This window comes from Nothobranchius furzeri, chromosome 7 (assembly GCF_043380555.1).
Source record: "Nothobranchius furzeri strain GRZ-AD chromosome 7, NfurGRZ-RIMD1, whole genome shotgun sequence".
In the NCBI taxonomy this organism is placed as follows: domain Eukaryota; kingdom Metazoa; phylum Chordata; class Actinopteri; order Cyprinodontiformes; family Nothobranchiidae; genus Nothobranchius; species Nothobranchius furzeri.
In genome coordinates, this window is record NC_091747.1 from 76129119 (window position 1) to 76154184 (window position 25066).

Consider the following 25066-nt stretch of genomic DNA (forward strand, 5'->3'; position numbering starts at 1 on the left):
TTTTTCGTTACACGACCACATTAAGTGCTGAAGTTGTCAGGAGGTTGAGGATATACTGTTAGCTAGGGCTCTTCGACTGTTAAAAAATAATTCCTACTATATACACACGCAAACTCTTATTAGGGGTAATATGATGGAAAATATTTACGACTTTGAATAATCTGGAGAAAAAAATAATCATATTTCACTATGTCGTTGGCACTTGGAATCACTAAACCCGTTATACGTACAGTAATCACCCTGCAAATAATTCAGTTTAACTGTAATCTGGTTTTCTCCAAACTTATAATTACAAAGATTTTTTTGAAAAATGGTTTTTGTCCTGGAGACACAGTGTTCATAAGCAGCTTCCACAAAAACACCCGAGCCCGGTCGGTTTTAAACACACTGACTGACTTTAAAGTCTCGTCCTGGGACTACTTTCTTGTTTTTTAGAGATTTAGGTTGGGGGTTGGGGGGGGGGGGGGGGGGGGGAAGCTTAAAGAGCAATATCGCTGCTCTGTCTTTGAACAAATAACACTTAAAAGTAAAAATGTTTCCAAAGCTACTATTAAAAGCTTACACAGTTATTTTTTCCATGCAGTCATATAAAATACTACGTTCCTGTTTTCTGTTAGGCTGTACTGAATATTTACACATTTTCTTTTTATTATACAGTAAATCTGTACACGGTCAGTCAACAGTCTGTAGCAGTGAAGTGTATCTGTTCAGGGCTCCCCGGACACTGAAGCTCGCTCATGCTTCCACCTCTAAGAGGGGAAACGGGGACTTTACGAACTCACGGCCTTTCCTCTTTTCTACAACTCATTTCCTTTCAGACCAGTCGAGGGAAGGCGATGGTTTCTGGAGGAAACAAATGTTTGTGACAGTCACAAACATATGCAGCAGTCACACGTGATCCTCCAGACTTTACTGCGGCTGGTTGCTAACGTTGTCGGTCCTGTGAGACGACGGGACTTTCTGCTGTTTCTGGGGCTGCGGCTTCAGCTGCTGCTGGTGTCTCTGGTGGTGAGATTGTTGTTGCTGCTGTTGTTGTCGCTGCTGCTGTTGTTGTTGTTGTTGTTGCTGCTGCTGCTGCTGAGATTGCTGTGGAAGTGTTGCCTGAGTGAAAGTTCCCTGCTGTTGGAGAGGGAAAGCTGCCTGCAGGATCAGCTGGGTAGACTGGTTACTGTGGAGAAGCCGAGTACCCTGAAGGGTAAACAGAACAATTATTTTAGAAAATAAATCTCTCAGTAGGACAACTACTCTGTTTTCAGATCTAAAACATAATTATTATTTTTTATTTTCTGTTCACTCACTTGTAGGAATTGCTGTTGCTGCTGCTGCCCCTGCTGGCTGCCCTGTGTAACTACAGTTGTTTGGTTTTGGCCGTCAGGCTGACCTGGAGGTGGTTGGGCGGGTTGCAGAGTTAGAGTCTGGGTCTGCCCACCCTGCTGAGGTACACAGTGTTACAAAAGAACAAAAATATATGGTCAAAGGAATTCAAAGGAGCAAGTTCACTCATTTGTACATTTGCATCGGTCTCTATTATAAATGAATGCCTTGTGAGTGAAGCTCTGTGGGAAAAGGTAGTCCTGTTTCAGGAAGTAGATGCTAATCGGAAGGCAGAACTGCAAAATTTGGAGTCTTATCATCATTCATGATATTCTGACAACTCGCCTGACTGCCTAACAGCAACACGACTCTACCACAAGTTTGCTCTGCAACGTTGACGTTTTATCTGGTTAAATCTTGCCTCCCATCCTTGCTACCCTTGATCGGCTCCATCATCCACGCCTCCCTCCAGACCGGAATCGTACCCTCAGCCTTTAAAACCGCAGCTGTCACTCCATTTCTCAAAAAGCCTGGTTCAGATCCTAACAATTTCAATAACCCCCGCCCCATCTCCAACCTACCATTCATTTCCAAAATTCTTGAGAAAGTTGTCGCCAACCAACTTCATTCTCATTTATCCTGAAATTATCTGTATGAAGTCTTCCAGTCTGGTTTTCGCCCTCACCATAGCACTGAGACAGCTCTGCTAAAAATCACTGACGATCTCCTTCTAGCAGCTGAATCTGGCCAAATCTTCATTCTCATCCTACTTGATCTTAGCGCAGCATTTGACACCATTTCACATCCAGTCTTACTCCATAGACTCTCTGCAATCGGCATTTCTAAAACTCCCCTAACCTGGTTCAAATCATATCTATCAGATCGCACTCAATTTATCCAACTACGCACCTTCCGCTCCAACCCCTCCCCAGTCACATCTGGCGTTCCTCAAGGCTAAGTCTTAGGCCCCCCTTCTCTTCATAATTTACTTACTTCCACTCGGCAATAACTTCCATAAATTCAACATCAGTTTCCACTGCTATGCCGACAATACCCAGCTCTATTTCTCTACCAAACCCAACACTCCGCTCCCTCTTTCCTCTCTTCTCAGTTGTCTCTCTGAAGTTAAATCCTGTTCTCTTCCAACTTCATCCAGCTTAACAGTGACAAGTCAGGAATTCTCCTCACCGGCACCAAGTCCTCCCTCTCCAAGATCAGTTCATTCTCACTTAGTTTCGATAACACCACACTTTCCCCTAGCATTAAGCCAAGAGCTTAGGCGTCATTTTGGACAACACCTTATCATTCATACCTCACATCAACAATATTACAAAAACTGCTTTCTTCCATCTCCTCAATATCAATCAACTCCGCCCCTCCCTCAGCCAACACTCTGCTGCTATTTTGATTCACAGTCTTGTCACCATCCGCATCGACTACTGTAACGCCCTCCTCTCCGGTCTCCCCCTAAAGTCACTCAATAAACTTCAGCTGACTTCCGCCGCCCGTATAATCACCAAGACCTCCATCTACAATCACATCTCTCCTGCTTTGCACCACTGGCTCCCTATTAAATACCAAATTGACTTTAAAATTCTTCTGTACACTTTCAAAGCCATCCACAATCTCGCTCCTCCATATATTTCTAATCTCATCCATGCCGTCACTCCCACTCGCTCGCTTCGATCATCATCCTCCGTTTCCTTATCTGTTCCCCGTATTCGCCTCAGTAACACTGGAGCCAGAGCCTTCAGTTACTCAGGCCCTAAACTCTGGAACACTCTCCCGTCTGACATCCGCAATATCAACTCATTCTCAACCTTTAAGTCCCAAATCACAACTCATAAGTTCTGCTTGGTCTATCCACCATAACTATGCTCCTTCTTCTACCCTTCTCAAGCCTAGCAACCGAAATACTCCATTCCTACATTTTTATCTAGTCTTAGCTCCTTTATTTTATCTTGATAATTTTATGTATTTATTTGTATTGGTGTTTTTTTTCTTCTTGTATCTACCTGCACTTGTACCCTGCTCAGTGGCCTAGTGGTAAGAGTGTCCGCCCTGAGGCTGGGAGATCAGGGTTCGATTCCTGGTCGGGTCATACCAAAGACTTTGAAAAAAATGGGACCCAATGCCTCCCTGCTTGACACTCAGCATTAAGGGGTTGGATTGGGGGGGTTAAACCACCAAATAGTTCCCGAGCGCGGCTGTGTCTGCAGCTCACCGCTCCCCCAGGGGATGGGCCAAATGCGGAGAATAAATTTCGCACATACACCTGTGTGTGTGACAACTAATGGGACTTTAAAGTGACCTTGAGAGTCTTGAAGGGCACTTGAAATAAAATGCATTATTATTATTATTATTATCTCCACAAAAAGCACAAGTCTGGAGGAGTTCTGCTGCGTGGTGGAGCTCCTAATGCTAACAGTTGGCTTCTACTAGCCAAGATGTTCTCTACTGTTTCCTGGATGCTAAACCAACAACAGCCTTCCCCGTTGTGAGCCAAGATGCGTCCACAAATACTCGTTTACAGTGTGATGTAGATCTGAGTGGCTTTGTGACCGGCTTTCCTGATCTATTTTCACATTTAGCATCCATGTGAAACTCAAGAGTCATCTTGGTAGGCTCAGAAAGAAGCTAACTGGACTGGTCCATTTAGAACATTTTGTTTTTCTTCTCAGTTCAGATGAAGAGCCTCAAGTTTTTAAAACTGTGTAGAATGCTTTTTAAAGCCCACAAGGGTCTTTGCTGTTCAGGTCCACCTGGGAGATGTTATGCTCACGTTCCTGAAGGTGTGAATTGTTGTGAAAATGTGTGGGGATCAGGTTCAGGGCTGGACTTTAGGTGTTGGAGGGTTGTAACCTGAGAACATTTCCTCTGCTTAATGTAAATTCTTCTATTTGGACAAAGAAAAATAATTCTCAAACCATCGATCATCTTGGTCGAGATCCAAACACTCCTCACTACACTGAACCACACGACTTTTAGGTTTTAAGGTCACTGGGTGGTTGGGTTTGGCAAAAAAAACAAAAAACTCCTGTAATGTGTGGAAGGACCATGTTTTGTGCCTGTTGTCCAACATTAAAAGAGGAGGAGGTCTCAGAGTTCATCTCTTTAACAGCCGCAATGAAGCCCAGAACTTAATATCCAGGTGGCTTAAAGAGTTTGACCAAATGGTGGACCAGGACAACGAAGGTCCTAAGAACCCTCAGGAGGGAGGATCGGGGAAATCTGCACAGCTCTCAATATGTCTCTGCACTTTCCACTTATTGTTGCTAAAGCTTCTCACACAAGAAGCAAAGCATCCTCTAGCTCAGAGGTCGGCAAGCCGCAGCTCTTTCATCCATCTGATGCGGCTTTCTGCTTGTAAACCAATTCATGAATATTTAATTACAATGTATTTTATTTTACTGCATTCATTTTTATCTGTAGCCAATTCTAAATTTGAAGATTGTCTGCGTAAACCTGAACAGGTCACCTGCTTGAGCGTAATCAAATGTCTCTATAGAAGCTTTCTGAGCTGAAGAGGATATGAGATTCTGGACTTCTCCTCAGACAGGCTCATGGATGCGTTGCAGTGTTGGAGACAGGAACAAGCGCTATTCAGCCAAAGATTCACAATCAGGGAACATTTTTTAAGTGACGAGTCTCTGAGAGACCGGGTTTAGAAAACACAGAATCTTCCTGCATGTTTCTTGTAGGAGCCATTCATGTTTAGTAGTTTTCCTTTTGTGAATCAGCTGGTATGTGCACACGCTTCTGCACCTCATGTGATTGGTTGCACCGTGGGTGTGGTTATAAATATGAGCGCGCACCTATTGTTCGGGATATTTGGTTGTTTGTGCTGGCCTGCATTATGGTGACGGGGCGAACTTGGGGAGAAATTTCTGTTGACCGTTGTCCCATCAACTTACACCTGAAAGATCTGTACTGTCTGTGAGGTATTGTTTGGCATCTAATCACCATCACTCTAAGTAAGTGCCTGTTTCAGATGATAATACGACCTGGACAATAAATGATCAGCTGTGCAGCTGTTCCGCCTGTGCATCATCAGTCAAAAAAAACTTGTTTTAGCCTGCCGTGACGTGTTGAATAAGTTTTCAAACAAACGCCACAATAGTTCTGGTTCTGCGATGCGCTCCAAGCCCCCGATCTACACATCTTCAGCTCGTTGTCCACCTTACGCATGCGCTGACAGCGAGCTGCGCTGAGCTCAGTGTCCATCTCAGATGTTCTGATGGGGATCTTTTCTTGATTGTTGTAGCTACCTCCACGATGTGTGTAACGATTAAAATGTCAGCACGTCTGCAGACTTGAGATTTCTCCGTCAATAAACAATTGTAACGGAATGAAATGACTGTTTTCCACCTAAAAGTCATTTTCTCCCTCTCCTCAACAAGAACTAGTCTGCATGAGATATGGCCTCAAGGTCTCATGCATTTGTTATAAACTGCTTCTTTTCAGCTCAAGAGAAGAATGAAGAATGGACTCTCTCCTTTTAATAATCAAAGAACTCTATTTTAATAAAGCTAATCAAACAAAGTGTTAGTCAATAATGAGATGTGACCAATCTGTGAAATGAAAATATTAATTACTTTATTATAATCCTATAGAATATAATAAGTAATATGACTTTAAATGTTTCCACTAGGGACTGATGTCACGTAGCGTTAAGAGACGACACATTGCTTTACTGATCCAATCAGAATCTTCCAGATCTGACGGAGGCGTGGTTTTGGTGGTGTTTGGTAAATCTGCCATCTTTTCATTCGACCATAAACCAAAACATCTGAAGTATAAAACTATGCCCACGTCATCTTTAACGCCAGCTCAAAGCGTTCTAGAGAAGTTGACGGAGTGGCGTAACTTTCCTCTTCAGCCAAAAGAACCAACGACAAGCTGGATGAATCTGTTGCTGTTTCAACTGCTGCAACGGTTCCTTTCAGAATAAAAGCTGAACCATCACGACCCCGTTTTGGGTCTTGTTAGATGCCGATAAACTGCCGTGACCCGGAAGTATCTCAAGACTGGACTGGTCGGCTGCCGCGGCTGTTTCTACAAGCTTCGGCTTCAAAGGTCCAAGCTGGACCTCTACACCTCCTGATCTAGACGGGGACTTCCGCTAATGGTACGTAGACTGACAGGATGGCGTCGAATGTGTTTATGAATCTCCTAATCAAAGCTTAGCGCAAAGACATCACCTTCAGTTCCCACCAGAACTAAGCGTTTCTTCGGATTTGCTGGTTCTGAACAACATTCTACACTACACCATTTTCCGTCTCACTTCATCTTAGGCCCTGTCCACACGTAGCCGGGGATCTGCCAAAACGTAGATATTTTTCTACGTTTTGGCCTGTCATTCACACGAAAACGGAGTTTTTTCACACGAAAACGGATCTTTTTAAAAACTCCGGCCAAAGTGAAGATCTGCGTTTTCTCAGTTTTGGGTGTCTGCGTGTGGACGGACAAAACCGGAGTTTTAAGGTCCGCAACGTCACTTTCCGCGACAAAAAAATGCTGACATCACGTGTGCGACCTGTGTTTACACTAGCCGGCATCATGGAAGCCTTCAGAGCTGCGCTCTGTCACCCGATCCATCAATTGTCCAAGCGCTTTCTGCTTGTTTGTTTTTGCAAGCGGAATTACTGCTCCTTGCGGAAGACCACAGACGAAGGACGAGGTTAAGAACGGGGGAAGTACTGCCGCCTACAGGTCTGGCATGTCCTTAACAACGTATTTATCCGGGTACGTGTGGACAGAGTTTTTTTAAATGAGGTGGTGTGGATGCAAGTTTTTGGAGGGGTGGATATTCGTTTTTAAAAAAAAAAGGCTACGTGTGGACTAGGTCTTAGTTACACCATACATTTAGTGTTAAATTAGTCTAGTTTAATTTGTTTAGTAATAAATCTTTAAACTTTTAAAACTTGACTCTCTCTTCTGTTGTCTCTCAGTCAATACAAAGTGTTACATAATCCCTGCACTAAAAAGTTCCAATCTTCTAGTTAAAAGTACCCAAAGGTCCATCAGACTGATTCCATAGTCACTATGGAATCTCATGTCTCATGGTTCATTAAATAACATGTAAATTAACCCTTTACACAATCAAATATGGGAAATATCCAGTCAGTGTGAACCCTGTCATTTAACTATTTTACACTCTTGTGAAGATTGTTGCAAACAGAAACATTAAACATGATTAACACCAGAGCCACGCACACTGCGCCGTGATCTCCATCAGTGTAAACGAAGGAAAAAAAACTAATTGATTGGATCCTTTTCTTACCTTTTCAACAATGTTTAATGCAAAGTTTAGTTCAGTACAAAGTTTAATTACAACAGTCCAACGGGACAGAGCCTGGATTTGTATTCTGAACAGTTATGTGTCACGCCTTAAAAAGCGTCACCTGCTTGACTATTAAAACCACTAGCAGGGTGAAAAATATCGAAATATTGTAGCAGACGGGCTACAACTTTTGGATCAATTTTATACAAACAGTTTTATTAAAGGGACTTTACGGAATTTTGAATTTTTATGCTCGCGATTGCCCCCTCAGGCCAAAAGCGTAACGGCAGCTTCAATAGTAGGCTCGTGCACAAGGCGCGCATGCTGTACGTGCACACTCCTAAACGAAAATAACAGCTGAGACAGTCCTGTGTGTGTGTGTGTGTGTGTGTGTGTGTGTGTGAGTGTGAGTGTGTGTGTGTGTGTGTGTGTGTGTGTGTGTGTGTGTGTGTGTGTGTGTGTGTGTGTGTGTGGCCCGGAGGACAGAGGACAGGAGAACATGCAGCTAATTAATTAAATAATTTGGTTCTGTACCTTTCTCTTCAGCACAGCCGACAACGGTTTAAGATGGGTCAGTCCTCCTGCATGCTCAGATCATTCCCTTCCCTTGCTTGAAAAATTGTTCCAAAATGAAAGTTGAACCCACATCTTTTTTATCTGTCAATTCAATGCCGTTCGGCGAGTCTCAAATAAAAATTTGGGCATCTTACTGTAAAAAAAATATTATTAATGTAAAAAAGAATCTCTAAATGAACTAAGTTCACACCCAGAATTGAACCCAGGTCTTCTGCACGGGAGTCAGACATCTTACTAGGTGAGCTACACACTAGCTACATTTACAGTATCTGTAACTTTTATATCCTTAATGACACCTGAAACAACGTCAAACCAAAGAACGGTTCGGAGCGAAAATGGATATTTTGTTGCTAATTTGCAGGAAATATCTAGAAGAAAGTTCTACAGAAAGTAGCTAAGGGTCCTCAGAAATGTAGCTAGCTTTGTCACTAGGCGTTAGGAACAGCGACAAAGTCGCTGAGTTGGCACTACCTCTCTCTCTGCTGCTAAAGCTACCGATAGCAAATGCTACGGGCTATGCCTGAGCGTGAACGCGCATGAAGCAGCCTGCTCGACCCGAGCATCTCTCTTTTTCTGTGATTTTACAGGAAAACAGGCAATCACAGTAAAAATGCCAGGGCTCATTCTACAGGACCAGGGCATTGCAGGAGAATGTATGAAGAAGACATTTATTATTTCTATACATGTTTTGGCTGTCAAACTTCCATAACGCCCCTTTAATTATCTTCTGTTGAAAGATAACTTTGAGGTACATGAGCGACTGGTATTGGTTGCTGTCACCTGTTGTGATTGGTTAAAGCAGCTCTCTGCTGTCTGAGGGTAGGCCCCGCCCACAGTGCCGTGGCTGCTGTGGCTCCCAGTGTTTTCTTTACTGTGGGAAATGGGTAATAATGGCTCTTTGATGGGAAAAGGTTGCCAACCCCTGCTCTAGTTAGACAGAAAAGTCCAGTTTCCCTTTTTTCTGAACGTACCACAAATCCACAAAATTGTGCAAAAAAATTCAAGTCTTGGAAGAAACAAAACATAACAAAAAAACCCTGAAAGTTTTGAAAACTGTTAATCAAGTATGGATTAAATTCTGGCTTCTTGGAAGCCAATTATAAAGTGGAAATGACTACACACTCCTCCAGACGTGAAAACGAGGCAAGGGTGAAAAGGGTGCAAAACCTCACCCCGTGGTTAAAGAGCAAGTTACCCCAAATAGACTTTTTTTGCTGATAAACTATATAAATGTGTGTCTAATCGTGCTGCAGACATGTGTAGCAAATAATTTGGCACTTTAGTGTATCTTAGTTCAAATTTAAATAGTCTGCCAAAAACTGCTAGTGTTGCGCTGTCTTCAGGTAAAAACTCTGCACTGGAATTTAAATCTACTGTCACTATTTGCTAAGAGGCACCCTATGACGTCAGCTGGTACCATATGATGTCACAATGCCGTTGTGAGCCTGTGTGTGTGTATTTGTTAGCAGCTCCACCCTCTCAGTCAGCCAGGCAACAGCTTTTGTTGCATTTTTAAACAGGAAGTGGGAGTGGAGTTAAGACTCTGGTAGGGGGTGACTTGCTCTTTAACAGACTGGTTAATCTATGTCACCCTCGCCCTCATGTATAAAACCATCTACCCCCCTTATATTTTCCTCATCGCATCTACACAAATCACGTAGGTGACCCATTTTGCATTCAAAACAGCAAATTTTGATCAGTTTTAGCCCGTTTGTTTACCCACCTGCTGACCACCAAAGGGGTTGTACGCAGTAACCACCTGCCCCATGAACATAGAGGTGGGAACCATGACTGCACCACATGCATGCATTGGAGTTGTCACAAGTTTGGTCACCAGCTGCTGCCCTGCTGGAAATCTGGAGAAAAGAAATTCATGTTCAAGCATCACACCTTGTGTGGACTCTTCACATTTTCTATGAGGCTCTAATTAAAAGAAAAAAGAGGGTATTTTGTCCTGTACTTGCCGTATCTGTCGGTCCTGTGTGAAGGTAGCCACAGTTGTGCCTTGCTGTGGGTTGTTCTGAGGCAGGCTGGTGCTGATCTGCAGCACGTTGGGCTGCCCTGGTTGGGAGATCATCATGGTGTTGTACATGGGGGCAGATACAGATCCCGGGGGCTGGGGCTGAGCCTGAACCTGCTGTTGTGGCTGACGCTGAGGAAGACAGTGGGATGTGATAATTATTCATTCAAAATAATTCATACTGATGTAGTCCATCCATTGTCTGAACCCGTAGGGTCGGGGGGGGGGGGGGGGGGGGGGCTATCTCCAGCGGTCGATGGGCAATCAGGCGGGGTACACCCTGGACAGAGAGCCAGTCCATCGCAGGGCAACACAGACACACACACACACCTAAGGACAATCTAGACAGACCAATCAACCTAACAGTCATGTTTTTGGAATGTGGGAGGAAGCCGGAGTACCCGGAGAGAACCCACACATGCACAGGGAGAACATGCAAACTCCATGCAGAAAGATCCCAGGCTGGGAAGCGAACCCAGGACCTTCTTGCTGCAAGGCAACAGCTCTAACCACTGCACCACTGCACAGCCTCATTAGGAAAAAACAAGTCTCCTAATAAACTCAAACAGTGAGAGTGTGAATCCCACCTGTGTGAGTGTGTTGGTCTGCTGCTGTAGGTTTTGTTGGGGGGGCGCCGTCTGCTGCTGAATGGTGAGTTGCTGAGTTCCCGCATGCACAGGGTTGATTGTTGTTTGCTGGACCTGACCTGTCATGGTGGGCGTTTGCTGGACTGAGCCCACCTGAGGGAGCTGCACGCTCATGGGTCCACCCTGCTGCTGCAGCATCATCTGTTAGAGACATCCAAGGTCAAAGCACCCACATTTACACTACAAGGTGCTTCTATTGTATTTCATACATGTAAAAGCTTTTCATAGTAACAAAAGAACATTCCATAAACCTAAATTGTCTCCACAAAGGGCACATTTAGATGGTCAAAGGCTATTATTACTATTTTAGTTTTTACTAACAGATGCTAAGGGGTGCTAAGAGCAACTCAAATCTGCTTAGTATCCATTTAAACGGCTGTTGAAAAACTACATTAAAGAGAGACTGAATACATAGCGGTTAGAGTTTCAGGTTTCTCGTACTAAACACCTGAATGAGTTCCTGTCTACAGCTCACCTGTATGCCCTGGTCCTGGACCCTCTGCAGCTGCTCCTGGATGTGTCGTAGCTCGTCCTGCTGCCTCTGGATGTTAGCCTGGATCCTCCTGGTCCGGTCCTCCAGCTGCTCTTTAAGGTGCTGCATGGCGTTCACCTGTGCTGAGAACTCCATCACCGGCTTGAGGCAGACAGGAAGAGAGGAAAAGTCACACATTGAGCCTTTAGATGGGACTAGACACACAGTGGAGTACATATTTTTTCAAACGGTTTTTCTATTTCTTTTTACTTTGTTACAAATTTGCAACACATTTGGAGATCAATTAGTCAAATTTTTATTTACAAAAATTAATTAGACAACAACCTTTTTAGTCTCACACTAAAAAGATTCAAGTGAAGATTGTTTAGGGCCTGTGGCACCTAACACGTGTGTCAAACTATTCTCACCTGTACATTTGTCTGAAGCTGTTGCTGCTGCTGCTGCTGTTGTTGTTGTTGCTGTTGTTGCTGCTGTTGTTGTTGCTGTTGTTGTTGCTGTTGTTGTTGTAGTTGTTGTTGTTGCAGTTGTTGTTGCTGCTGCTGCTGTTGTTGCTGCTGCTGCATCATGGTAGGATTTAAACTCTGACCTGTGGTCTGAGAGTTCATAGACTGTAAAAATACGAGATCAGTATTAGTATATACTAATCTCTTCTAAAAAATGATAGCTAAGTCATGGATTTTGTGAAGTCTTTGAATTTGTTTCTTCAAACAGGAAAAAAGTAAAAAATGGTGTCGTGGTTTGCTACTCAGCCAATCCTGTCCCACCTGGCTGCTGATGGATGAGCGACGTTGTGATGTCATCTCCATGGTGGAAGCTAGTGACTGCCGAGGAGGCGTGGCCATCTCCATGTGAAGCTTGGGGGCCGTTGCTGCGGAGACAGAATTACGAATAAACGAGAGACTCTTTATTTTAGAGTAGAATGGTATAGAACAGAACAGAACACCCTGATGTGCCCCTTTTTAAAAAGGAGGACCACTACCCCGGTCTGCCAATTCAGGACAACTGCCCTCTGTGATAACTGTGTGAACCGACACAGCCCCACAATATCCAGAACCTTAAGGAACTCCAGGCGGATCTCATCCACCTCTGGGGTCTTGCCACCGAAGAGTTTTTTTGACCCCCTCAGTTACTTTGGCCCCAGCGATTGAAGAGTCCATCCCAAAGTCCCCAGACTCTGCTTCCTCACTGGAAGACGTGCCAGCGGGACTGAGGAGGTCTTTGAAGTACTCTGCCCACTGATCCACAAGTTATTAATGCTGTGTCAGCGCTGTTCTTTTCTTCTAAACATGTAAATTACCGGTATTAACGTGTCAGTTCTGTTTCTATTTTATAACCATCCAGAAATGTGAATGCTATCAGTGCTCACCCGTGTTTAAAATGTGTTTTGTTGAATTAAAACCACAACGAAAAACCTCCGTGTAGCGTCTTTCTGTCTAATTATCTTATGTTATGGCCATACATGTGCTGTGTGCCGGAGACCTGCATGTGGCTGCTGCACCGCGGCTTGTATTTGAGTGTGGCGTGTGTGTGTAGAAAACCTTTTTTTTTTGGGTTGGTGCGGCTTATATTGAGGTGCGCTCTTTAGTCCAGAAATTACGGTACATCCTCTTGTGGAAACTGGTTCCAGAGCCAGAGTTGATTCCGACTATATCTAGCCGGAACCGCTCATCGTCATACACAAACTCTGGCTCTTTCTCCACGAGAGGGGTGATATTCCACGTACCAAGAGCTAGCTTTGTAGCAGAGGATTAGACTGCCTTCGGCTCCCACCCGACCACTTTGGTCCCTCACTTAGAAGAGATCACAGATACAAGCGGCCGAAATTAGTTTTCGCCAAAAGGTGGCTGGCTCCCTTAATAATAGAGGGTAAGAAGCTGAGTCATCCAGATGGGACTCTGAGTAGACCCACTGCTCCTCCACATCAAGAAGAGCCAGTTGAGGTGGCTCGGCCATCCGTTTAGGATGCCTCCTGGACGCTTTCCTGGTAAGATTTTCCAAGCACATCCAACCGGGGTGAGACCTAAAGGAAGACCCAGGATGTGTTGGAGGGACTATGTCTCTCGGTTGGCCAGAGAACATCTTGGGATTACCCCAGAGGAGCTGGCACAAGTGGTTGGGGAGAGGGAAGTCTGGGCTTCCCTGCCTAGGCTGCTGCCACCGCGGCCCGACTGCGGATAAGCAGATGATAATGGATGGATGGATAGATGGATAGAAAGAAAATAAAATAATCTATTCTCCCGAAATACAAAGGCAATTAGCTATTATAGTCTTTAATCAACTTTACATTAGGTTGTGTGTACAGAAAACACAGGTATGCTCTTACAAGTGCAAGTGTTGTCAGAGACATGTGAGGAGGACTTGCGGGAACTACGTGAAGACGTTGAAGGTGTTCGGCTGTGGTCAAATCGTTCCAGAGCCTCCTTCAGGCTGGAGGTGTTGAGCTGTGATTCTGAGCCAGAGTCCTGGCTCTAAAAACAAAAACAAACAACAAAAGAGTAAAGATAAGCCAATACTCCGTTTATACACCACTCATGTACATAAAATGTATTGAGTGCTGAGGAAAAGGAACTGCTTGATGTGTAAATGAGCAAAGCATCAAATATCTTTATGTATTCACTTCAGGGCTAGAGGTCACTTTCAAGCAGACTCAAACATCAAAGGGGATAAGGAGCTTCACTCTGCAGATGTGGGCAAAAGCAAAAACACTAACACATTTACTGCATTGGTCCAGATTTGAAATGAAAGGTGATTTTTCTTACTTCATGATTTACTGGGCTTCAGGAAAAATGCAAATGCCCTAGATTGCCCTAATTTGAAAGTATGAGAAAGTTATGATGTGAAAAAAAACCTAAATGGTGAAAAAATGCATTAAAAATAGTGGTAATCTTGGTAATCATGATAAACAAAAAAAAAAAGGCGGAGATCGTCGTTTTTGGCTCCTCTACTGCACTGTCTAACCAAAATTGTAGCCTTGGAGACCTTTCCTCGCATTGTCATCACACAGTCGGGAATCTGGAGGTTATTTTGGATTCAAACCTAACTTTTGTAGATCAGATCAGTGCAGTGGTTAAGTCCAATTGAGGCTGCTCAGTAGGATTAAGGCCTATGTTCCTATGGATGTTTTTTACTTCTTTTATCCATGTCATGATTCCTTCAAGGCTGGACTATTGTAATGCGCTATACGCTGGCCTGCCTTAGTCAGGGCTAGGTCGCCTACAGAATGTTCAAAATGCGGCAGCACGCCTTCTCACAGGGGCAAGTAAATATGATCATATCACCTCCGTACTGGCAGATCTTCACTGGCTTCCTGTTAAGTTTAGGACTGACTTTAAGATATTGCTGCTAGATTTTAAATGTTTGCATGGTTTAGCTCCCTCTTATTTGTATGACCTGATCTTATATACCTGATTATATCTAGATTTCACTTAAAAACGAAGAGTGCTAGAGCTTTCTCTGCAATTGCTCCTGTCCTGTGGAATAGTCTACCCTTGGATGTGAAGACCACTGATTCCTTGTTCTCTTTTAAAGCATGTCTAAAAAAAGCATCTGTATGCCTTGGCATTTCATCGATGACTCGTAGCTGCAGGCTTTCTTCTTCATTTTATTTTTGGTTTTTAATCCTTTTAAATGATTCAATTTATTTTATGAGCATAATTGATGTTTTTAACTTTTAATTCATGCTTTGCATTTCGTCTTGGTTGTGATTTTAGCTTTTTTAAGTTTTAGTTAGCTTTTATGATATTAATCTTTATATTTTCTGCCAATGTTCAGCACTTTAGGGTAACAGCCGTTGCCATTTATGTGTTATACAAATAAACTTTGACTTGACTTGAAATGTGTAATAATTGAATCAAACGACCCTGAATCGAAATCGATTGGTGAGATATCTACGATGTCACACCTCTACTGGCTATCCTGTAAACCTGCAAACAAGCAGAACCTCTGCATCTTCATTACTGTGCATGTTTGTCACTGCACTGAGCAGTAATCACTGTTATCAATAGAATTTGACTAGTTAATGTCAACTTCCAGTGTTTAACTCTACTATGTGAAACTGTTTGCAGAGGTCACATTTATTTGTATGATATGCGTCCAGCACATAAGTGCAATAATTTACCCTAAAATAACAAATACACTTAATCTTAATAAGTTTTCCCATGTTGTACCACTTTTGGTTGAAAAAACATCATATGATTTAGAATTAGTCTTACTTTATCAACAGTCGCCTCTGGATTCGTCTCTTCAATCCCCAACTCTCTGCGTTGTTCAGCCCTGACTTCTGCATAGCTGGATTAAAAAAATAACAATCAGTAAAGCTCTGTGAAAAATGGGACAGATTAACTGAGCTGAAAATAATACAAAATGAAAAAAAAAAAACTCTGATAAATGTTCTATTTGCAAAAGGCATTAAGCTGATTGTACCTGACTACTGTGTGTGTGCAGACAATAAACTCAGGTCGAGAGTTCCACTGATGGTAGGTGATGTAGTAGTGTGTCTGCAGCCAGATCCACTGTTGACCTTTCGTCAGGAAACGATAGTAGCACGACTTCCCTTTTCCATACTGCATCACTGAGAAAAAGAAGGGCAGAAGGGACAAAGGTGAACACTTCACAACGATGGGAAAAATCCTTTTGAAGAATCGTGACTGAAAGAAAATGTGAGGCTCACAGTGTTCGTGACATTTGGCTAGTGTCTCCAGGTCATCCACGTGGTAATAGTCATACCCTGATGTTCCCAGAACCTCAAAAGGCAGGTAGCCTATGATTGGTGGAGCCCTGAAAAGAAAAGGTGCAAACTCAGCTGTTGTTGATCCAGGGATGGGTACCGAATTCTGTACTTTTTAAGGTACCGACCGAATTCCACAGTGCTGACCGAGCACCGATTCACTTCATTTGAAACAGTGCCTCGTTTCGGTACCGTCCTTCACAACGAGAACTTGCCTAGACAGCTGCGCATGCGCAAGAGTGTTATGATGAAACCAGCGACAACGATCTAAGTGAGACATCCTCATCTTAATCTGCTCCGGTAGATAAATATAATTAGCTTGATTTGTTAGCTTCTGTTTCACTAATGGTGCATTCGCTTTCTCCTCGGAACTCCGATTTTCCGACTAGAAGAACATGAACGCGCTCTAAAGTTTGGCTTCACTTTACTAAATGCGACGGGTGATTGGGTGAAGATGAAACCAGTGACAACGATCTAAGTGTGAGGCATCATCGTTTTAATCTGCTCCAGCAGCTAAATAAACTGTTTAAGATAACGTTAGCGTGATATGTTAGCTTCCATTGCCACGGATGTTATCAGCTAATGGTGCGTTCGCTTTCTCCTCGGAAATTCTAACTTCCCAGTAGGAAAAATCAAATGACAAAAGACGGCAAAAGGAATGAAGATACACAGTAAATTTAGTTCACAGTAAAGATGTTTGCTTCAGTTTAATTATCAGCTTATAAAACTACAAGGATGATGTTAAAATACAAACAGTTGTATGTTATTTATAGTGATATTTATCAAACATGGTTATACATTAAGAAAAAAATATATTTAATTATAAAAGAGAATTAAAATATTAAACACTCAAAAGTATCGAAAACTGGTACCGTTAAGTACCGGTATCAATTCCTAGGTACCGGGAATTAGTACCGGATCGATTCAAATGTCAAAGGTATCCATCCCTAAGTAAAACAGTCAAAAAAGTGTTTAAAGCCAACAGCTATGACAGAAAATGTCCCCATGTGGCCAACAGGAAGGACTGATTTGATTATCTCTCTGTACGTTTTTAACAGTATTAGTTATTAATAGGGGTGTAACAGTTCACAGGGGTTATTTGAACCGTGTCGGTTCGGGCAGTTCGGTGTGGTCCACCTGCGTACTGTTTCGGTTTATTTTTTCCGTTAAATAATGAATTTTTCACGCATTTGTGTGATTCAAGTGCAGCGGCTAAAAGTTCCTTGGCCAGTTTCCACACGGACGCTGTATTGAGTGATGCATGATGGCTGCACGCGCCCGATCTCTGTTTAAAAAATGTGATCTGCAAATTCTGATCCACGTCTTTCAGAGCGGATCAAACCAGCTGGCTGTAGCGGTTAATGTGGAGTCTGTGTAGAGACTCTGAACGGAGCATCGCGGAGGAAGCTCGTTATTTAATACCAGTTTTAAAGAAGAAACTTTGGGCGGTGTGAGGTGAGTTTTTAAGAAATAAAAACACGTCAAACACAACACTCGTCTGTATGAGAGTGCGCTGTGTAAATCATAGACATGAAGGGTGCTGGAGAGTGTAACCGCGCCATGCTGAATGGGTCTCCTCGCTCTCCAAAGTCGCTGCAGAGTGAGCAACTATGCCCGTTTCTGTGCAGCCTACGGTTACAACAACCAGCGTGCAATTCAAAACAGATCACATGAGATTACTAGTGCCTTTTCTAGCCGACCTGATAGGATTTTATATTTAATATTTATATTTTATCTATCATGCCGTACCTTGTGTTTGATTTTGTGAAAAAGCTTGATAAACATTTTTTTTTTAGTTGGGTAAGCACTTTCCTCAGTAGAGATGAGGGGGCTAATCTATCTAAAATAGCGGTCGGCCTCTACGGCATCTCCCATTCTCAACGCCAGTCGATGGGGCATCTATATATATATGTCTGTGGCGCAAATACCCTATGAAATAATTAAAGACATCATGCTAGATTAGCAGTCTGTGATGACACCTGGTTCTACTCACTATAGGAGCCGCTTCAGATATTAAATAAATAAATATAATAATAATATACCGAAATTAATCAAACCGAGCCCTTCAAAACACTGAACCAAACCAAATATGAGTTTTGGTACCGTTACACTCTTAGTTATTAATGTTGGAGATGGGTGAGGACCAGGTACAAATCACACAGAAAAGATGGCATCACTGATAAAAAAGGAGAAAAACACTGAGGGAGGATCAGAGTGGCGGAGCAGCTGAAACAGGTTTCACAGGTTGAGGCAGAATGAAAAGAGTAGTGTTGAAATGAAAGTCTGCTGTGATCAGCGACTTGAGGACTTCAGCTGTCTTTATTGCCAAATTTAGTATAAGTTGGCACTTCGATTCGAGCTTAAATGAGTAGATCAGGGATGGTGGATGTTGGTGTCGCCTAAGATGAGTAAACTGAAAACAGATTGGCACGTTGCCTTGTTGGATAACCACGAGTTAGCTGTCTGCAATCTGCATGTGAAATGAAAAATGTTGTTTTGGGTTTTTGAGATTCTGAATGTCCGCTTTTACCCTCCCAACTTGGTGCAATGCTAGTAGAGGTGTGCCTCAGCATTCAATTCAATTTTGATTCAGGGTCCTACGATCCGATTATTAACCGATTATTGTGATTGCAAACATTTTTATGCGTTTTTTCACTGTTTAGGTTTTTTTCTCACATCATAGCTTTTTCGTACTTTCAAATTAATTCAGCACACATTAATTCACGTTAACAAATACCTTTAACCTCACTATCTAATGCATGTAAGACTGAGCACATACCCACCATACTTTTGCATTAAATCTACAGCAAAAATGTATATAAAAGCCTGGTTTATCTAGTAAACATCGGCATGATCTTCTAGCTTCTTTTCCTTTGTTTGGCGACTTGAGCGCCACTTCCACATTCCCGCCAGGCCGCGTTTCTCCATCCAAGTTTTTTAAGGTCAGTTTATCCTCATTCCTCAGTGGTTTCTCCTCCTGTTCCCTCCATAAGTGGTTTTTATTAACACCGTGGATCTAACCCTGCTAATTTACGTCCACTAACTCCAGCTGTTTCTGTAGTTTCTGATTCCTCCACCTCACTCAGCATGGCTCTATTAAATACCCGCTATGTTAACAATAAGTCCTTCCTGCTCAATGATCTAATTCTCTCTAAAAACCTGGATTTTCTCTTTCTGACTGAAGTTTGGCAGCAAACATCTGATTATTCTGGTCTGATTGAACTCTGCCCGAGTGGTTATTCTTTTCTTAGCCAGCCTCGGGGTTTTGGTCGTGGTGGAGGCCTAGCTGTTGTTTTCAGAGACCATCTTCAACGTAGCTCTACAACCTCTGGTCACTTTGCTTCCTTTGAACTGCAGCTGATTAAAGTCGGGCGTAAGGACCCGTTCTACTGTGCTGTGGTCTATCGTCCACCTGGTCCAAACAGTTCTTTCCTTCAGGAGTTTAGTGACTTTCTATCCTCCACTGTGAAGCTGTCCAGACTGGTGATTGTTGGTGACTTTAACATCCACGTTGATGATCCCTCTGATCACTTTGCCATGAATTTCTCCAGCCTTATGGACTCCTTCAGCTTTACCCAGCATGTTTCTGGCCCCACACACACCAGGCGGGCACACTCTGGACCTTGTTTTTACCCTGAGTCTAAATGCTGACAGTGTTTGTCCTGAGGACGTTTATATTTCACATCACCATTGCATTTTCTTTTAACTTGTCAGTTTCTGTGGCCCCACCTCCTTCTCTCCGTATGGTTAGTTCAAATTTTCTTAATGGGAGTACAGCTAGCAATTTTTCTGCTGCTTTTGATCCACCCTGTTCTTCTGATAACGACCCAGATTCCTTAACTTCTCAGTTTAATGAGCACTGCCTCTCCATTCTGGACAACATCTGTCCTGTCAGAACCAGATCAGTTCCTGCAGTGAACCCTACTCCCTGGTTTAATGACAGCCTTCGCAGCCTAAAGCGCCAATGCAGAAAAATTGAGCGTTTGTGGAAGAAAACCCATCTCCACGTCCATCTGCTGCACCTAAAGGATCTTCAGACATCCTTTAACTCTGCAGTCAGAGATGCGAGGGTTTCCTATTTCTCCAACCTGGTGTCCCAGAGCAAAGGGAACCCCAAGGTGCTGTTTAACACCATCAGCAGCATCATCTCTCCTGCCTCTCCTACAGCCTCCATCCACTCTGTTGCAGACTGTGAGAACTTTCTCTTTCTTTGTGGACAAAGTCAATAAGGTTAGATCTAGCATCTCTCCTTCAGCCTTATCGCTGCCTCTCCCGGCTCCAACCAGGCCCATCATCGTAGATAGCTTTGCTCCTGTTTCTTTGCCTGAGTTAACCAAACTAGTTAACTCTATGAAGACCTCTGCATGCCCCCTCGACATCTTACCCTCATCTTTGTTTAAAAGTGCTTTTCAGTCCATCGGTCCCAGCGTACTCTCTATAATTAATGCTTCTCTGGTTTCTGGTCAGGTCCCTGCTTACTTTAAAAACGCTGTAATCCACCTACTTCTTAAAAAACCGAGTCTTGACCCCTCTCTCCATAGCAGCTTCAGACCCATCTCTAAACTTACGTTCATCTCCAAGATCTTAGAAAAGGTTGTGGCTTAACAACTCACAGCTGCTCTTGATGAACATAACATCTATGATAGCTTCCAGTCAGGTTTTCGTAGAGCTCATTCTACTGAAACAGCTCTTCTTAGGGTCTCTAATGACCTTCTGACTCACAGTGATGCAGGGGACTGTTCTGTTCTGGTCCTGTTGGACCTGATTACAGCCTTTGACACTGTTGACCACCACCTGCTACTGGACAGGCTGAGAGACTGGGTAGGCCTATCAGGATCTGCTCTGGAGTGGTTCTCATCTATCTCTCTGAGTGCTCCTTTTCTGTGGCTGTCTCCAAGTTTAGTTCCTCCACCACCTCTCTTACCCATGGTGTCCCACAGGGTTCTGTGCTGGGGATCCGCTCTTCCTCCTCTATCTGCTTCCTCTTCAGCACATCCTGAGCTCCTTCAAAGGAATCTCCTACCATCTTTATGCAGATGACATCCAACTGTACATCTCCTTTAAGCTCCATGAGATGTCTAAGCTGCAGCTGTTACACACCTGCTTAGACTCTATCAAAACCTGGATGGCTGGGAGCTTTCTTCAGCTGAATGAAGATAAGACTGAGATCCTCATCTGTGCCCCAGACAAGCTGGTTCCCAAAGTCAGAGACTCTCTTGGTCAGCTTGCTTCTCACACCAAGCCTTCCATCAGAAATCTTGGTGTGACCTTTGACCCAGCTCTCACCCTGGATTCTCATGTCAGTTCTGTTGTTCGCCCTTCCTTCTTCCATCTCAGGAACATTGCTAAGCTGAGTCCCATTCTGTCCCGCTCTGAACTTGAGACAGTTCTCCACACCTTCATCTCCTCACGCTTAGACTACTGTAACTCTCTTTTCACGTGTCTGAGCAGAACCTCCCTGAACCGTCTACAGGTGGTTCAGAATGCCTGTGCTCGGCTTCTGACCAAGTCCTCCAAACACACCCACATCACCCCGCTTCTCCTCCAGCTTCACTGGCTGCCAGTCAACTTCAGGGTTCATTTCAAGATCCTGGTACTGGTCTATAGGGCCTTACATGGACAAGCACCATCTTACATTGGTGATCTTCTCAGTCCCTACACCCCCAGCAGGTCCCTGAGGTCCAGTGATCAAAGCCTACTGGTTGTGCAGCACCAGGCTAAAGGTCAAAGGTGACCGATCATTTGTTGCTGTGGCCCCCAGACTCTGGAACTCTCTCCCCCTGAGCCTGAGATCAGTGGACTCAGTGGTCTCCTTTAAAAAGCAGCTGAAGACTCACTTGTTCAAGCTGGCTTTTGTATGACCTTCTTCACCTCTCTCTCTTTATTCTGCTCTCCCCACCTATTCCACCTTCCTCAGGATCCACTGATCTCCCTCTTTCCTATTCACTCTCTCTCTTTCTTAACATTTTTTAATCACAAATGTCTATTTTTTGCTCATTTTAAATATATTTTTAACCATTTTCTAAATTCTTTTTTATATTTTTACATTTTTTGTTTTTGTGAAGCGCCTCGTCATTTTTATCTTGAGAGGCGCTATAGAAATGATATTTTCTTCCTCTAAAAAAATCAAAGTAAACACGGCAGTCAGTTTCGCTTTTGTTAACAAAATCAGCTGAGACGGCAAACTGGAGCGATGCAGAAATCTGTGAGCTTCTGGTCTTTAGATCTGAAGCTCAGATCACCAGACAGTTCACGTGGGACTGTGAAAGACAGACAGCTTCTGGAGCGGCTCGTGAAAACACCTAGGAGCTTTATGCCATCGGCATAAAAGAAGTTATGTTCAAGCTAAAGTCCGTGACGGCGAGGAGACTGCCTCCGCTCCCACTTTATACAATCATCATCATTTATTTATTTCAAACATGCCAATAACATCACAATTAACAACAGGATATAAATCAATAATAGACCTCACAAGATAAATCAATAATAAATCAAGTTGTTGTAGGCATGTTCGAAAGAGAGTGGGCGGAAGCCAAGCTTATTCAAGCCCACCCCTATTTTTCACTAATAGTTTAACATTCAATATGTAGAAAAAACTCAAATTCAACAACCTTATGACCAAAGAAAATCAGAATCATAACAATAATAATAATGGTAGTCTAGACAATTTAACAATTCTTGTCAATATCATTAATTATATATTCCCATACACCTTTACTCACATCATCGCCCATTCTCATTAGTAAAGTATTTTAACCAAACTGTTCTTCTGTAGTGTGCTTTAAAAATCTGAATATTTTGACATTGTTTGTGATCCGTCTTTAAGTTATTCCATATTTTTATCCCACACACAGACACACAGAAGCTTTTACGTGTTGTTAGCACCAGTGGTAATTTAAATATTTTATCTCTCCTTAGGCTATGTGACAGCTCTTTAATTATAAATAGCTTTTGTAAATTATTTGGTAGAAGTTTATTAAATGCTTTGAAAAGAACTTGAACTGTTTGATATTTAATTATATCCTGTAATTTTAATAATTTAGATTGTAAAAAAAGTTAATTTGTGTGTTCTAAGAATCCAACCTTATTTATGATACGGACCGCTCTTTTTTGCAATATATAAAGAGGCTGTAAGGAGCATTGATAATTATTCCCCCATACCTCAGTGCCATAAGTAAAATAAGGGAGAACTAAGGAGCAATACAATACACGATGTGTGTTGCAATCAAGAAATGACAGCTTTATTATGTGTGCGGGTGATTGTATGTCCACTTTGGAAGTTGGGTGCGGGAGGGGAACCGTAATTGTTAATTGTTTTATACTTGGGGAGGGGGGCTGGGATGGGAATATGGGATCTATGGGGCCATTTTAATCTGTAAAGCACTTTGAGTTGCATTTTTTGTATGAAAAGTGCTTTATAAATAAAGTTGATTTGATTTGATTATCGAAAGACTTTTTGGGATTTTTTTGTTTTGTGTGTCTGATGTGAGGTTTCCATGAGTTTACTCCCAAAAATATGCTTTCTTGTACCATTTCAATTTGAAAACCATCTATATTTATTGGCAACTCAAACTTTGTTTCTTGATTACCAAATGTTATTGCTTTAGTCTTGTTTAAATTTGATGACAACTTATTGCTGTCCATCCATCTTTTAACAACAATCAACTCTTCATTTATTTTTTAATAAGATTTGGATAATTGTCACTGCTATAAAATACATTTGTATTATCTGTATCATCGCATAATCATTAGTGAAAAACACAAGATCGCACCACGTCACCGCCACAGGCTGACCACTTATAAACAACCAGAGGCTCCCTGGTGCTGCCGTAGTTTCATGTAGAAGGATGGAGTCGCGGGTTTTAGTTGTATTAATCCTTCTTTGATTGCTGGCTAGTTAGGAGGAACAACCAGACTTCTTCTCTTCATCTAACTCAGGATGGAAAAGTGCACTGAGTTGTCTCAGGTTGGTGGTGTTGCTATTGTATTTATTTTAGTTTTACGCAACTTCTCTAATCCTGACGAGTAAATCTCACACTCAGTGGCTGAAGCTGAGAAACAACAATTGTTTTCTCACTGGTCCGTCTTCCTAAAGTGTCCGGGCGGCTTGCGTAACTTTTATGTTCCCGCCATGCTTCGCGGCTGTCTTTTGGCATTTATTTAGAATCGTTTATGAACGTTTAGACGTCTATTTTGAACGGCACGTGTCACATCATTGTGCATCGATTAAATGGTGAATCGGCACCCTCCATAACATTTACATCCTTGTTTGTGTCCGACAGCAGGCACTGATGAAAATAAGAAAAATGTGAGTCGTTTACAACAAAAGCTATGAAGTCATACTTATTACTGGTGAATGTAATGACACAGATATGTCTCGGCATTACACAAAACCCCTCCAGGTGCAAAAGTGTGTTTGTGTGTGAAGATGTGAACACATAACTGCCTCTGCTTGTGTCTCACCTGTGGTCTAGGAAGAGGAATTTCCACTCTAGACTGTGCCTTGAGGTAAATTCCTCATTAGGTTCCTCTACTGTACACATTTCCTACAAGCATGAAAACAAAGACCTTTGAGTTGTATGTTTTTCTTTTAAATAAAGCTGACTCAATTGTATTTCAGGTAAGTTTGAGTCTAAACACTACCTTGATAAATTGTGGTTTGGCCAACCGAACTGTGGCTACAAAGCACACCTGGTCATCGAAGGCAGGTTGCAGCGATCGCTGTAACACCCCCGCCAGGCCGTTTCTTGTAATGTTGGGAACTGGAGCACAAACAAAAAGTTCTGTGATTTAAAAATTATATGACATGTTATATAAAACATTGTTCCTCTAAAAAACCAAATGAACAGATGACATTTTTTTAAGTAACATGGATGACTCACCATTGTTGAGAGACTTGAAATTGCCGATGAACTTGACATACTCGTAAACGGGAGGTTCCTTAGGGTCGATAGCCCCTCGCAGCATGTGGCAGCAGAACTCCAGATGATTCTTAGCTGCAGACAAA

At 42.7% G+C, this 25066-nt stretch overlaps 1 protein-coding gene across 3 annotated transcripts in view; it reads right to left on the bottom strand.

Moving 5' to 3' along the window:
* Window positions 1-760: 760 nt before the first annotated feature.
* Window positions 761-25066, bottom strand: part of LOC107382188 (circadian locomoter output cycles protein kaput) — a 39624-nt gene continuing 15318 nt past the window's right edge. For 2 of the 3 annotated variants that reach the window (XM_015954225.3, XM_054751613.2), the window contains exons 10-24: window positions 24942-25055; window positions 24703-24821; window positions 24523-24605; window positions 16003-16109; window positions 15756-15903; window positions 15545-15620; window positions 13657-13801; window positions 12098-12201; window positions 11741-11941; window positions 11316-11474; window positions 10781-10981; window positions 10138-10325; window positions 9897-10029; window positions 1299-1433; window positions 761-1188 (exon numbers count right to left, since the gene is read on the bottom strand). In XM_015954225.3, the coding sequence (XP_015809711.3) occupies window positions 910-1188; window positions 1299-1433; window positions 9897-10029; window positions 10138-10325; window positions 10781-10981; window positions 11316-11474; window positions 11741-11941; window positions 12098-12201; window positions 13657-13801; window positions 15545-15620; window positions 15756-15903; window positions 16003-16109; window positions 24523-24605; window positions 24703-24821; window positions 24942-25055 (2192 nt within the window). In that variant the 3' untranslated portion in view covers window positions 761-909. The remainder of the gene's footprint in view (window positions 1189-1298; window positions 1434-9896; window positions 10030-10137; window positions 10326-10780; window positions 10982-11315; window positions 11475-11740; window positions 11942-12097; window positions 12202-13656; window positions 13802-15544; window positions 15621-15755; window positions 15904-16002; window positions 16110-24522; window positions 24606-24702; window positions 24822-24941; window positions 25056-25066) is intronic. The other variant, XM_054751616.2, reaches the window with a different exon arrangement.